Source organism: Phoenix dactylifera, chromosome 15 (assembly GCF_051530095.1).
Source record: "Phoenix dactylifera cultivar Ajwa chromosome 15, Ajwa_hap1_PhDact_Kaust_v1.1, whole genome shotgun sequence".
NCBI lineage: Eukaryota > Viridiplantae > Streptophyta > Magnoliopsida > Arecales > Arecaceae > Phoenix > Phoenix dactylifera.
This window is the reverse complement of record NC_143204.1, coordinates 4,131,743-4,147,167: the sequence shown is the minus strand read 5'-3', so window position 1 is coordinate 4,147,167 and position 15,425 is coordinate 4,131,743. Positions and strand designations below refer to the sequence as shown.

The 15,425-nt window shown below is 41.8% G+C and overlaps 1 protein-coding gene across 1 annotated transcript; it reads left to right on the top strand.

Annotated features, from left to right (window-relative positions):
- The first annotated feature begins 14,270 nt into the window (after positions 1-14,270).
- LOC149751197 (uncharacterized) lies at positions 14,271-15,077 on the top strand. Its single transcript, XM_089927609.1, has one exon. It carries the CDS (start codon positions 14,271-14,273, stop codon positions 15,075-15,077), a length of 807 nt encoding a protein of 268 aa, XP_089783735.1.
- Positions 15,078-15,425: the final 348 nt, after the last annotated feature.

The window sequence follows — 15,425 nt, the reverse complement described above, 5'->3', positions numbered from 1 at the left end:
TCCGCTACTGAGAGAGTCGACTCCGCTAACGCGGGGACGACTCGGCAGGTGCCGGGGATGTCTCCAAGTGTGCCAGTTCTTCCTGTTTGTGCCAGAGACGTCTCTGAAACTATCAGGAGACGTCTCGGCTGTCCCTGAACTTTTTCATTAACTCAAAATGTTCTTCAATGAATTCATAAAAATTATGGAAACTTGCCTAGACATTTCTCAACAATATTCTAGATAAAACACATGAATTCCTTAATTAAATTGTTAAGATATAATAGAATTATGCTCTAGTGTTTTGTATTCATCAAAATCCATTAGGGGGTCAACAATCTCCCCCTTTTTGATGATGACAAAACACTGAGTATATGCAAAATTTGAAATTTAAACATATACACAGTATTTGATCGGATGTACAAGTATAATATTTTGGCCTAGATACAATGTGCATCACTTAATTCAGTTCTTTCCTTGTGCATAAGATTGATCTTTATAGTTCTTAAATGATTTTGGCATATGAACTGAGTTTGAATCAAGTTAAAATGAAATATTGATGCTGAAGATAATTGAAAGCTAGATTCTTTTTGACTCCCCCTTTCTTTTCCAGAAGGGCAATTATCTTAAAATCAATATTCTTCAATTTTATCTTTCCTAATTCAACTTTGGAGTATGATTAAAAATTTTGCATTCTATATTCAATATCCATGTCTACTCCCCCTTTCATACTCCCCCTTTCAATATCTCCATATTCAATATCTATTATAAATTTTGCATTCCATATACTATCTACTCCCCCTTTTTGTCAGCAACATGAAGGGGACAAATTATCCTTAGGTGCTTAAGACTCAATTTATAGTGGAATTCAGCATTCATTTTACTCAAGGATATTCAAGTTGTGCTCCCCCTGTCCAAGTCATTTCTATTAATGTATTCATATCACTCCCCCTTTGTTTTGGAATTCATTTCAGACTTATCTTTTAGTTTAACATAGTTATCACAAGATGTGCTCCCCCTGTTTTATGTGCATTGTTTCTTTGTATCAAATTTGAACACTCAAGGTATGTGGTAAGATTTTTATGGCATATCATACAATCACATACACAATCACAGAAACACATACGCAGAATTGGCAATGTACACAAAGTGTTCAAAAGAGATTGTATTCATTCATATGTCATCATAAACCTTTGAAGTCAGTACATAGTCAAAAGAAGAAATCATTACAAGTATTGATTTCTAATACAAAAGGTGTTTCAAAATAGCCTAGGATTTACAAAAAGAAGATCCTACAAGATATCCATCATCGGCGACGTTGCTCATGGGGCCTACTAGTTGTACTTTGTGCATAAGCCTTACAAGCTGCATCTATGAATGCATTGATAGAATCCATGAGGGTCTTAAATTGATCTCCCTGTGACTTGTGGAAATCTGCCACAAGTGCCTCAAACTCTATAGTTGCCATTTCAATTCTTCCTCTGAGTTGGGCAACTAAGGTGCTCACATTGCCATCTGGCTTTGTTAGCTCTTTAAGACTCTTGGAAATGCTCTTCAAGCTGTCCTTGAGTTCTAATGATCTGATGGTTTGGGTGGCACCCATACCAATTATTTCTTGTGTTGTAGCTTCAATTTGACTTCTAATATCCTTCATCTCTTGTAGAAGCCCTTCATGTGAAGCTCTGATGGGGGCCAACTCTGTGGAGATCATGGATCTCATCTCCTCCCTTATCTGCTGGCAAATGGCAGATGCTAAGGTGTGCATCTGATCCTCTGATAGGAAGGAGGGCCCACTGACTGGAGGAGGTGGTGGCATGGATGTGGAAGGTCCAGCTGAGCTGGAGGGAATATCAGGGATGTTCATGTGGCTAGGTGGAGGAGAGTGATGGTCAGACTCATGATGTGGGATTTCAGGCTCTATGGTTTGTGCTTTTCTTTTTGGAACCTTGACCCACGACCCATCTATCTTATGAAACTCCATTCTTCTCATTGTGCCCTCATTATAGTAGTCGGTGTTTCTCAAGGCCTTTGCAGGTTCATTTGTTGGAATGGGAACCTTGAAGTGTTTAAAGATTAAGGTAAAGATCATGCCATAGGGTATACTAAACCTAGAATACCTATGACATAGGGCAATGTAATTTAGCATGAGTCTAGGAAGGTTTAGAGGGATCCCTTGTAGGATATGATGCATAATAGCTAAGTCTCGCTCCGAAACAAAATCGAAGCGACCGGTTTTGGGAAACAAGACCCGGTTGACAATACTTAAAAGTAATCTCATTTCGGCGTTTAGGTCTTGGGAGTTGATAACATCAAGAGGGCCGCAGTCCTCTTGTCCTAACAGCAGATTTAGGGCTAATTCCCTTTGGGGAAGTGAGGTTGGAGCCTCACCGTCCTTAGGGATTTGTAGGACAGTGGATAGGACATCTTCATTTATTTCCACTAATGTCCCCCGGACACATCCAGTGTACCCTTGGTCCCCTAACGCCATATTGCTAAAAAGCTCTCTAACTAGGCCGGGGTAGGTCGAGGTATTTAGTGTGCAAAGGTGCTCCCACCCTTGAGCTCGGAGTCTCTCTCCAATAGAGAACCCCTCATGATCTAAAAAGGAGAAATCGATGTACTTACAAGTCGTGACTGTGCGATTTGCACAGGAAATCGTCGTGGTCGGCGGAGCAACCGGAGGAGAAGGCGCGGAGGGTTCTTCCCGCCGTTCCTCACCGTCGGCCGCTACTCTAGGTCGCCTCCCACGGGTTGTCCTAGCTTTCTTTGGTGCCATGGATGCTAGGGTTTGTGATTTAGAGCAAACGGAGGCTGGGATTTGAGGTGGAGAGCAAATGGAGGCTAGGGTTTTCCGTTTTGGTCGGGAATGAGGGAGAAAGCTCGAGTCGGCTCGAGCGATTTCGACCTATTTAAAAAGCCCTCATTCGGTCCCCGAGACGTCTCCGCGACTAAGGCGAGACGTCTCCCCTTGGGGGGACGTCTCTGCGATTTGCCAGAGACGTCTCCGGCACTGAAAAATTTCAGACTGTATTCTATCTTCTCCTAATTTTGTTTAATTACCCTAAACAATATGATCTCTTTTGATAAACTTAGAGTGAATTTGTTTGTGATCCTCCCCCTTAATGATACAACCTATAATAATTTGATAATTTTTTGAATTATTAATATTGAAATGAGGAATGTTTGACCAAATTTCGAATACCCATGAAATAGGTTCTGAAAATATCTCCATGAAGAGTCCAAGGGAGGGTAACCATCCTCCGGAAAGTCAAACAGTTCGTCATTTAGCTTAGATGAATTCATGTTTTCACTTATGTCTACCTTGAGGTTGATTACTAGTTTGAGTAGCAAAGTAATCCAATACAAATTCAACTCATTTGCTAGGATCATACAAGCTCAAGGCATTCCTTAAGAAATTGAATCTTTCTTCACAAAGGGGCTTTGTAAAGATATCAGCTAATTGATTTTCTGTACATACATATTCAATCATCACATCATTTTTCAGCACATGATCCCTAATAAAATGATGCCTAATCTCTATATGCTTTGACTTAGAGTGTTGGACAGGATTTTTTGTTAAATTAATTGCACTTGTATTATCATATTTAATTGGTATATTATCCATTTTGATACCGAAGTCTTCAAGTTGTTGCTTAATCCAAAGAACTTGGGCACAACAGCTTCCAGCTGCAATGTACTCAGCCTCAGCTGTGGACAAAGCAACTGAATTTTGTTTCTTGCTAAACCAAGAAACCAAATTGGCACCCAAGAATTGACATGTGCCACTTGTGCTTTTTCTGTCGAGTTTGCACCCGGCAAAATCAGCATCGGAATAAGCAATTAAGTTTATGTCAGATTGTTTAGAATACCATAAGCCTACATTAGATGTCCCTACTAGATATCTAAAAATTCTCTTAACAACTTGCAAGTGTGATTCCTTAGGACATGCTTGGTATCTAGCACACATACAAACACTGAATAATATATCTGGTCTACTAGCAGTAAGATAAAGTAGAGAGCCTATCATACCTCTGTATAATTTGCAGTCTATACTTTTACCTTTTTCATCTTTGTCTAGCTTGCAACTTGAGCCCATGGGTGTGCTGATTTCCTTTGCATCCTTCATCTTGAATTTTTCCAACATTTCCTTGATGTATTTGGACTGACTGATGAAGATGCCTTCCTCTGATTGTTTTATTTGTAGCCCAAGGAAGAAGTTGAGCTCACCCATCATGCTCATTTCAAATTCTCCTTGCATAAGCTTGGCAAACTCTTGACAAAGACTATCATCAGTAGCACCAAAAATTATATCATCCACATAAATTTGTACAAGCAATAAGTCATTTCCTTTTCTTTTAATAAAGAGGGTTTTGTCTACATTTCCTCTCTTGAATTTGTTCTCAATTAGGAAATTACTTAACCTTTCATAGCATGCCCTAGGGGCTTGCTTAAGTCCATACAATGCTTTATGCAATTTATAAACATAATCTGGATGTAAGTGATTTTCAAAACCTAGAGGTTGTCCTACATAAACTTCCTCCATTATATAGCCATTTAAAAATGCACTTTTTACATCCATTTGATAAAGTTTAAAATCCATGAAGCATGCATATGCTAAAAGTAGTCTAATAGCCTCTAATCTAGCAACAGGAGCAAAAGTTTCGTCAAAATCTATTCCTTCCTCCTGATTATATCCTTTGGCCACTAGCCTAGCTTTGTTTCTTATTACTATTCCATCTTCATCTAGTTTATTTCTATACACCCACTTGGTACCTATAATTGAAACATTAGGGGGTCTTTTCATTAGAGTCCAAACTTCATTTCTTTCGAATTGATTTAATTCCTCTTGCATAGCATTCATCCAATTATCATCTTTTTCAGCTTCTTCTAGTGATTTAGGCTCTATTTGTGATACGAAAGCAAGGTAATTACTAGTGTTTCTTAAAGAGGATCTAGTTCTTATACCTTGTGAAGGATCACCAAGGATTAGATCCTTTGGATGACCATGTGCATACCTCCATTCTTTAGGAAAATCTTGAATTTTTGATGGAGGTTGACCTTCTTCATCTTGCTGATTTGTATCTTCCTTGACCTCATCCTCATGTTGTTTGTCTTGTATGGAGAATTCCTTTATTCGGTCTTCAAGTATACCTGCATCACCATCTTCTTCTTTTCTAGAAGAATCTCCATTAGTTTCATCAAAAACAACATGAATGGATTCTTCAACAACGAGAGTTCTCTTGTTGAAGACCCTGTATGCTCTACTAGATGAGGAATAACCTAAGAAGATCCCCTCATCTGATTTAGCACTAAATTTACTGAGATTGTCCTTTCCATTATTCAAAATAAAGCATCGACAACCGAAAACATGAAAATAACTTATATTTGGTTTCTTACCTTTTATCAATTCATACGGTGTTTTCTTTAAGATGGATCTAACTAAAGCACGATTTAAGATATAACATGAGGTATTTATTGCTTCAGCTCAGAAATACTTTGGTAGATCCGATTCGCACAACATGGTACGAGCCATATCTGCTAGTGTGCGATTCTTCCTTTCTACCACCCCATTTTGTTGGGGTGTCCTAGGTGCCGAGAAATTGTGATTGATACCATTTTCGTCACAAAACTTTTCAAAGTGTTGATTTTCAAACTCGGCACCATGATCACTCCTAATTGCTTTTAGTTTAAGATTGAGTTCATTCGAAACCTTATTGTGAAACTTGACAAAAGCGAGAAAGGACTCATCTTTGTGTGCAAGAAATGAAACCCATGTAAAACGTGAAAAATCATCAACAATGACAAGACCAAATTTCTTACCCCCTAGACTAGCAGTTCTAGTGGGTCCAAACAAATCCATGTGAATTAATTCTAAGGGTTTTGATGTTGAGACTATGTTCTTAGACTTGAAAGAACTTCTTGTTTGTTTCCCTAATTGACATGCCGCGCAAATTTTATTCTTTTCAAAGTCTATTTTTGGTAGTCCTTTGACTAGATCCTTTGTGATCAATTTAGAGATTAAATCCATGCTAGCATGCCCTAACATACGATGCCATAACCAACTAGTCTCATTGACTTTGGGATTCATGGCTACAAGACATTGGCCATCCCTCATGGTGAGATCATCAAGATCTACCATGTAAACGTTTCCATGCCTATGTCCTGTGAGTATGATCTCATTATCAATTGGACTATTAATTATGCATAGTGATGATTCAAATGACACTTTAAAGCCCTTGTCACAAAATTGACTTATACTTAATAAATTATGTTTTAGTCCATTAACTAACAATACATTATCTATAAATGAGGAGGGTGATATGGAGATTTTACCAACACCAATAATTCGACCTTTAGCATTGTCTCCAAATGTGACTACTCCTCCTTCTTTTGATTCCAAGGTGACGAAGAGACTCTTGTCACCGGTCATATGCCTTGAGCAACCACTATCAAGATACCACATTCTCTTTTTATTTCCGGCTGCAAGGCATATCTCGTCATCTTCGAGCGCCATGAAGCATAGATTGGCGGTCTCTTCCTTCTCTTCCTCGGAGGATGATGTGTCACTGTCATCCCATGTTGCCTTCAATGCCTTTTTCTTCTTCTTTCCAAAATGCTTCTTTTGTTGTGGGCATTCGGAACGAATATGTCCCGGTCTCTTGCAGTCATAGCATACGATTGGGTCTCTTTCTTTTTCTTTTTCTTTTTCCCAATCATTTCTCCCTCCAAATTTCTTTCTTGGGAATGGTTTCTTTCTTCTCATGAACTTTTTAAATTTCCTTACTATCAAACCCAAGTCCTCATCTTGACTTTCTTCTTCACTCTCACTGCTCTCTTCTTCACATACACTTGAGGTAGCCTTGAGTGCGATTGTCTTTTTCTTTGGCAACTCTTCTTCATGCTGCTTCATCGTGAGCTCATGCGTCATCAATGAGCCCAAGAGTTGTTCTAGCCCCAAGGTGTTGAGGTCTTTGGCTTCTACAATCGCCGTGACCTTTGCTTCCCATGCTTTTGGCAGTGACCTGAGAATTTTACTCACAAGTTCGGGGTTAGTGTAAGATTTGCCCAAGCTTTTTAGACCATTAATAATTTCGGTAAAACGTATAAACATGCATGTGATGGTTTCATTAGGTTCCATCTTAAACAATTCATACTTGTGAACTAGAATGTTCACTTTGGACTCTTTGACTTGATTTGTACCCTCGTGGGTAACTTCAAGCCTATCCCATATTTCCTTAGCGGAACTGCATGTAGAGACTCTATTGAACTCATTTACATCTAGAGAACAAAATAATGAGTTCATGGCTCTAGAATTGAGTTGAGCCATCCTATCATCATTCTCATCCCAATCCTCCTCAGGTTTGGGAACTCGAATGCCATTCACCACGTGTGATGGTTCTTGTGGTCCCTTGACTATAACCCTCCACAAGGCATAGTCTTGTGCTTGAATGAAAATTCTCATTCTCGTCTTCCAATAGGTATAATTTGTCCCATTGAAGAGTGGAGGTCTATTGGTTGCTTGCCCCTCGGCAGGAACATTGTTAAAGGGTGTTGCCATCTAGATCTTCGGCTAAGACGGTTAGGTCTTTCAAGAAATATACAGAGCACCCGCTCTGATACCACTTGTTGCCCAGAGATGGTCACCCAAGAGGGGGGTCAATTGGGTATTTTAAAAACTTTTTGCCTAATTAAAAATAAAACACACAAATATATGAACTAAAATAAAGATAAAGAGATAAGAAGAGACAACCACAAACACACGGTTTTATAGTGGTTCGGAGCCTTCACCGCTCCTACATCCACTCCCCAAAGCGCCTTTGGAAATTTCTACTATAATCCAAGATTACAGTACGGTAGTTTTGCGAGTTCACTACCCAACTCGTTGTTTTACACCGGGCTCACAACAAACCCTAAAACCCCCAATTTCTCTTAGGCTTGGGACGCCTTTCCCTTGTTCCAAGTCCCTTGACTGGAACAAGCACCACAATAAAAGAGTTTACAAAAGAAAATAAAAGCTCTAAGAAGCAAATATAACAATTATGAATAATGTAACCCGGAAGAATCCTTTTGCCGTTGGAAGCGTGGGAGATGTTGATTCTTCCGAGGTGGAGCGCGTAGGGTTGAGTGTGAGCTTCGAATCCCGAGCGCACGAGAGTGGTTGAGCTTGAAATCGCTTGGGAGACTTGAGAATACTTGATTTCCTTCCTTGAATGCACTCACTCCCTTGAGCTTTTCTTTCTAACTTCTCTCTTGAATGATCTAGCTTTTTTTTGGTTGGTGAAGAGTTGTTGAGAACCACTTAAGAGGTCCCTTTTTATAGCCCAAAAAGCAAATATAGCCGTTAGAAACAAAAAGAGAAGAATTTGAAATTCAAACCAAACCTGAAAAGCTGTCAGTCGCGTCCCAGGCGCTCCGGGGACGTCTCCGCTACAACGAGGGACGTCTCGCCTACAGGATTTTACTTTTTATGTTGTCTGGGGTCGACTCGGCACTTTACGGGGACGTCTCGGCTTGTCTGCACTTTTTGAGTGGGGACGACTCCGCTACTTTATCTCCAAAAGACATGTCCTCTGGAATTCCCTGAGAGAGTCGACTCCGCTCTTTCAGGGGACGTCTCGGCTCGTCTGCACTTTATGCATGGGGACTGCTCCGCTGTCTCAGGGTCGACTCCGCTGCCTTATCACCGAAAAAACCATTCTCTGGAAAACCCTGAGAGAGCCGTCTCGGCTATCTTGGGGACGACTCGGGAACTCTCCTTTTTACCGGCGGGGACGACTCGGCGTACAGTGGGGACGTCTCGCGCATATCTCTTGAAAACTGCCTTTCTGCCGCCACTGAGAGAGTCGACTCCGCTACTGAGAGAGTCGACTCCGCTAACGCGGGGACGACTCGGCAGGTGCCGGGGATGTCTCCAAGTGTGCCAGTTCTTCCTGTTTGTGCCAGAGACGTCTCTGAAACTATCAGGAGACGTCTCGGCTGTCCCTGAACTTTTTCATTAACTCAAAATGTTCTTCAATGAATTCATAAAAATTATGGAAACTTGCCTAGACATTTCTCAACAATATTCTAGATAAAACACATGAATTCCTTAATTAAATTGTTAAGATATAATGGAATTATGCTCTAGTGTTTTGTATTCATCAAAATCCATTAGGGGGTCAACAACTTGGATGTCTATCCACTCGTCAGTGACTTGCTTGATGTTACAGTAGTGTGACTGGTCCTTTGACCTGCGATGCTTCGAACTTAAGTCGAATAAATCTTGACATATGACAGACGAAGGAGTTTGACGAGTTATCCATGACCTCCGTCTTGTAGGGATCCACGATAGAAGGACTGTATCACACAATAACTGCACCTAGAGGTTCATCATTCTATTCTACTGAGTAGCCACTACATGCTGCTAGGTGTCACTGGTGGATGGTGGGACTCACAGGGATTATCTCGATGATCGATAAACCCTAATGAGTAGAGTTGGAATCGTTCCAATCCATTGAAAGGAGTTTTCAATGATATTGTGATAGAGATCATAATATATCTCACTACCAGTCAGAGTAGAACCTATGGGGTCACACACATTAGAGGCATTGACCGATCCGATGGTTGAATCGTGATTAAGAATCACAAGTAATCAATTCAATTGATAATATGTTGAAGAAGGAACAAAGAAAATTAATTAATTGGACTTAAAACAAGAATCCTACTTGGAGTAGGATTCCTAGAGTCCTAATTGGATTAGGACTAGGATTCCTACTTGGACTGGGAATCCTATTTGGAGTAGGACTAGGATTCCTACTTGGAGTAGGATTCCTATAATCCTAATTAGATTAGGAGTTTTGAATTAAATTTGGATTCCTACTTGGAGTAGGATTCCTAGAGTCCTAATCAGATTAGGACTTCGAATTTAAATTAGAGTCCTAATTGGATTAGGACTAGAATTAAACAAGTCCTAATTGGATTAGGATTTCTTAAGTCCTAATTAATTATTAATCTAGTGAATCAACATGACTTCTAATTGGATTAGGATTGAAGAGTTCAATTGAGTCATGGTTCATTCAAGTTCTAATTGGATTAGGACTAGCATAGATTGAACCCAATTGATTCATAAATTGGTTAAGACCTAATTGGATTAGGACTAAGCTATAAGAGGGACTCCTAATCCTCCTTAGAGGAGGATTAGGGCACCACAAGAAGGAGGGGATCACGCCCCTCCCCCTTCTCATCTTGGGTGCGGCATGAAGAGAGGGGCCGGCGCCCCTCTTTGGAAGAAAATAAGGAGCTCCTAAAAGTTAGGAGCTCCACACCTTTAAAAGAGGGACCTCTTGGCGGAACCCTAAGGTAATAGAAGCCCTTCTTCCAGCCGTGGCCTCGCTCTCCTTCTCCTTGTTTTTCAGCCGCAAGCAAAGGAAGCAAAAAGTGTGGTGGCGGCCTTCCTCCTTCCTCCACCGTTTGGTTCCAACGCAAGGAAGAAAAGAAGGCTGCGTGGGGTTCGTTCCTCTTCCTCTTCTTCATCCTTCTTCTTCCTCCTCCCAAGCACAATCAAGGGTTGATTAAGAGGGAGGACATCAGCCATCAAAGTTATCTCTGCAAGGGAGCTAGCACCCCGGGGAGATAGAAAGCTTGGATTGGTTCCTGCTTCGTGTGGATACCCGTAGAGGCCGGGCACTTGAACGGCTTCAAGCGAACCTTCATCCAAAAATCACGATCATCAGTTTGCGGTGATCATCTACCCGCACAAGGTGAAGATCTGATCTTCTAATATTTTTAAAAAGATTTTTAATCCTTATCTATCTACGAACGGTTTTAAACAACGTTCATGCGATGAACGGTTGATCCCGCGCATGCCTTTTCTGCTGCATCTGAAATTTTGAAATTTTTCTGCGGCATGGGCGGGTTTCTAACAGATAAATTATGCAACAACCATACGTCTAGGTTCTTGAATGTTGCTTTGCATATTCGACCTATCCGGACGTCGGGTATCATTGCTAGATGGTCACCTCGATTAGTGTATGGAGTAGTCCATGTACTACCGGCTTAGTATTCGAACCTATCGGAGTCACGCACATTAGCAAGCTAAGTAGGAGGGTCTTGACCCAATTTAATTAAGAATTAAATTATGGGTCATTTGGAATTTGGTTCTGTCCATGTTCAGCTAGCACTGAACATGAGGTATATGCTAAATTTCATGGATGAACAACTAATTAAGTCTGTATTTCGGATCAATCAAGTTTCAATTAATATAATTGAACTTGATCAGGACTCAATTGTTGAGATTGGATTTGATTGGGTCTAAATTAGTGTAATTGGGCTCGATCATGATTTAATTGGAATTTAATTTCGTATTTGTTCTGATCTAAGTCGGACTTGGATCGAGCCAAAACTGGACCCAATTGAATCTCCCATGAGTCAGACTCATGTGGAATTTTTTCGGATCAAAAATCATTCAAATGGGCTAACAATTTAGTTTAGAACCAAATAGGCTTGCTTTATTACAAAATGGGCTAACCCATTTTCTATTTGGCTAATTCCATTTAAATGGTTGACGGCTGACTTGTTTTTAAACTCCCATGGACCCGTGGACCACTCCCCCTCATGGACCCTTAACATTTTCTTTGTGAGCCACGATGGAGAAAAGCCTGGGAGGAGAAAACAGAGCCTTCTTCCTCCCGGCTTCGTCTCCACACCGCACCACCGTCTAGCCTCCGTCTGCTCTGCCGTCTAGACCAAAATGTCCAATTTTGAACCGGCTACATTTCGGTTAAATTTGATTTTTGAAATCCAGCTGTTATCGGATGAATTGGACGATTTTCTCCACGTTTGTTTTTGAAATAAACGTTACCAATCTTATATTTAAATCGATAACGGCAGCTCATAACTCCTCTTAAAAACCTCTCTGCGTTGGCCTATAGATAGACCAACGTTTTCCTCTTGAAGTGAGAACGAATTAGAGAGAAAAAGGGAGTGAATCTGTCTGTGAAATCTTTGGAAGAAACTTCACAGACAGAGGCTTCGGTGGGAATTTTCTAAAGGAGAAGAGGAAGAGAGAAGAAGTGGTCCTTCTCTCTCAATCTTCTCACCAGTGGCAAGCATCCAGATCCGATTTTCTGGTCTCCTCTCTTCTCCTCTGCGATCGGTCCAGAATTGATGCTATCGGGTTGGAAACGGGAGAGAAGGAAGAAGAAGAAGGAGAAGAAAAGAAAAGTGTTTCTTCTAGGGTCCTTTTTGCAAAAAATGTTTTTGCAAAATACAAATATCGTCCAACCTTCCTACGAAGCTCGACGTGCGTGCAAAGTAGAGGGCTTGCAGATCCAGGCCTCGCAGAGCTATCTTCAGGGATCCAGATTCAGATTACCTCGACCAACTTCCGCTGCGGGCTTGAGGTAATTTTACATAAAAGTTAAATTAAATGATGCAGGAGCATCCCCCTTGGGCATGGTGTATTGGGTCTAGTCCCTTGGGAATGGAGATTGAGTTTCCTTCTTGGGTGTTCTCCAAGTTTCATGGGGTTCAAGGAATTCCAATATCAATCATGTTGAGCCCAATTGAATCATGGGGAGAGCATGGAGATGAAGCCCAACCATGAAGCACCACCCTCATTCTAATGGAGTGGGATATTGGGTGAAGGAGTGGAAAGAATTTTAGTCCAAGCAAAGTTGAGTCCAAGCTGAAATTAGATTGAGTCCCTGCAATAAGTGATTTGATTCACAATGGGTTAGCCTCTTCAGTGTCAATTAGATTGAGTCCAAGGCATGAATGGGTCCATGGCTAATTAGAAGTGGTCACAAGTCAAAATAAAGAGAAGTTCAACCATGAAGACCTCTCACATGTGGAAGAAATTCAGAGTTCAGATCCAGTTGAAATCCGTGACAGATTGAACATCTTATGGTATTTTGAAGATTTCGAGAGCTACAGAAGTCTGATTAAGTTGATTCAAATTTTGTTGGAAAGTAGACATCCGTAGCTTTCCAATGACTATAAGAACATGAAATTTGGAGATCAGATGATATTTGAGGAGTCTCCCGAACTTTATGCTGATGTTGGTACCCGAGAAGGAGTTCCACCTAGATAAATATTCATGGCATGCGGCTGAATTCCTTTTGATGGGTTTCAATCCACACGCCATAGATATGGATCTTTGGTGTCTAGGCTTAGGTGTCAAGGCCTTTGATTGGTCAACTAGAAAATTTAAATTTTGAATTGAGTCCACATGTAATTAGGAGTCCAATTTAAAATTCTGTGTAGTCCTTATCCTTATCCTTTGCCAACCTTTCCTTCTATATAAAGGAGGGTATGATGAATGAAGTTAGTTTTGGATTTCGAAATTTTTCCTTGTGAACGTGAGGAGGGGCAAGTCCCTTGCTTGGTGCGATGCCAAGAGGCTGAAGGAAGAGGTGGGATGCCTCCCCTTCATGCCTTCCAAGTTTGAATTAGTTTGGATGAGATTTCCAAAACTAATTCATCCTTATCCACTCTCTCTCTTCCTTGTTTCATGCCTTGTTCCCTTAGGTGCGCCTCCTTGTGTGCCACATCAGCCTCCCCAGCCGTATTCCTCATGCCACAACCCCTTCCCACGTCCTCCCTTGAGTCCTAATCCCAATAGGACTCTAAATAACCCAAGCCGGCCAACCCATTAGGTGCAAACCAATTTCAGCCGCCCACTCAATTGGGTGCCCAATTCTAGTCACTTGGTTGAATCCCACGAACCCAATCTCACCCATCCAGCAACCCATCTTCTTCCTCCTTCCTTCCACCACAAAGAACCCTAGCCTCCATTGTCATTGCTTTGGAAAAAAAAGAAAAAAGAGGAAAGATTCAGCCATCCTCAAAGAAGAAAAAAAATCTGCAGCCCACCCCGATTGCGTCAATTGGTATCAGAGCGAATCCTTGTCGCCATGAGTACCAGAAGTGGTCGCCCCTACAACAATGAACGACAACGTGCTGAGATGATGGCCGAGCTCATCCGGCAAGTGGCGGCCTTGAATCAGAAGGTGGAAGTTGTTTGGGATCGTCTCTTTCCCGAGCCAAACAATCTTGAAGATGAACATGCTGTCCCCGCGCAACCTGAAAATTCAGAAGTGCCATTTGGAGGAGACCCCGATGTTGAAGCATTCTCCCCTAGGGGTCTATCACCCCAAAGGCCACCTAGGGATCAGCGGATGCCCCCTCCAAACATTCCTCGTATGGGGAATAATTTCAGGAACCCCTATGTTCATCAAAATCAGCGGGAGCGCAATGATCTCGACGATGTCATGAAGCGGGTTCGTGTAGAAGTTGCTGATTACAGCGGAAGCATGGACCCAACCCACTTTCAGGATTGGCTGATGTCTCTCGAAGACTACTTCGAATGGTTCAGCATGCCCAATGAAACCAAGGTGCGATTCGTGAAGATGAAGCTCAAGGGCCAAGCACGCATATGGTGGCATAGCGTTGAAGAGAAGTTTCATCGACTCCGACAGCCCCCTATCAATAATTGGGAAGAGATGAAACTTCATTTAAAGGAAAAGTTTCTTCCCCTTGATTATGAGGAGACACTCTTCGAAGAACTTCTGAAACTTCGTCAAGGGAGCTCTTCCGTAGATGAGTATACGGCCCGATTCCATGAGTTGATGATCCGCAGCAACCTAACGGAGACGGATCGACAGTCCCTAACTCGGTACCGATCCGGGCTGAGGGATGACATCAAGAGGGAGCTAATGACGATGCGCATCTTTAGCCTAGAGGAGGCATACCAACTCGCCATTCGAGTTGAATCGCAGCTACGACAAAGACGCCCTACGCAAGCACCGGTTGCACGAAGATTTTTCGAGCGCAGCACCAACCGAGGAGTTCCATTTTCTCGAGGTAACGCCCCTGCTTTCAGATCTGAAACCTCTGTAAATAGAAGCACATATCAGGAAAGGGGTGCTCTAAGGGCTAATGAAAAGGGTAAAGGTCCTATGCCACAATCCACACCGCAAGGGAAGAATCCTGTTGAATGCTACAAGTGCGGCGGGCGAGGCCATTTCGCCGTTGTTTGTCCTACCCGAGACCAACGATTTGCATTGGTATGTGAAGAGGATGAGATCATAGGACCCTCTGAAGTCACTCCTCCCTCTTAGCCCGCTGATGAAGAGGGAAATGAAGGAAACGAAAAATATGATGAAGAAGCCCCTACGGTGGAGCTAGAAGCTTCAGATCTACCTGTGTGCGTCGTGCGGCAGATTCTTACGGGTTGCAAGCAGGAGGAGAACGTGGAGGAAGATTGGAGGCGCACCAATATCTTCCACACTCACGTCGAGCATGCCAACAAGTCTCTAAACCTCATCATTGACAATGGAAGCTGCATGAACATCATTTCTGAAGAAGTGCTGAAAAAGCTGAATCTGAAACCGGTACCGCATCCAAAGCCGTATCGGGTAAGTTGGATCGAAGACTCTTCCATCCCTGTTAAACAAAGATGCTCGATT

What these genes read in the sequence shown, in the direction of transcription:
- LOC149751197 (XM_089927609.1), top strand. Translation starts at nt 14,271, where the DNA reads ATGGACCCAACCCACTTTCAGGATTGGCTGATGTCTCTCGAAGACTAC.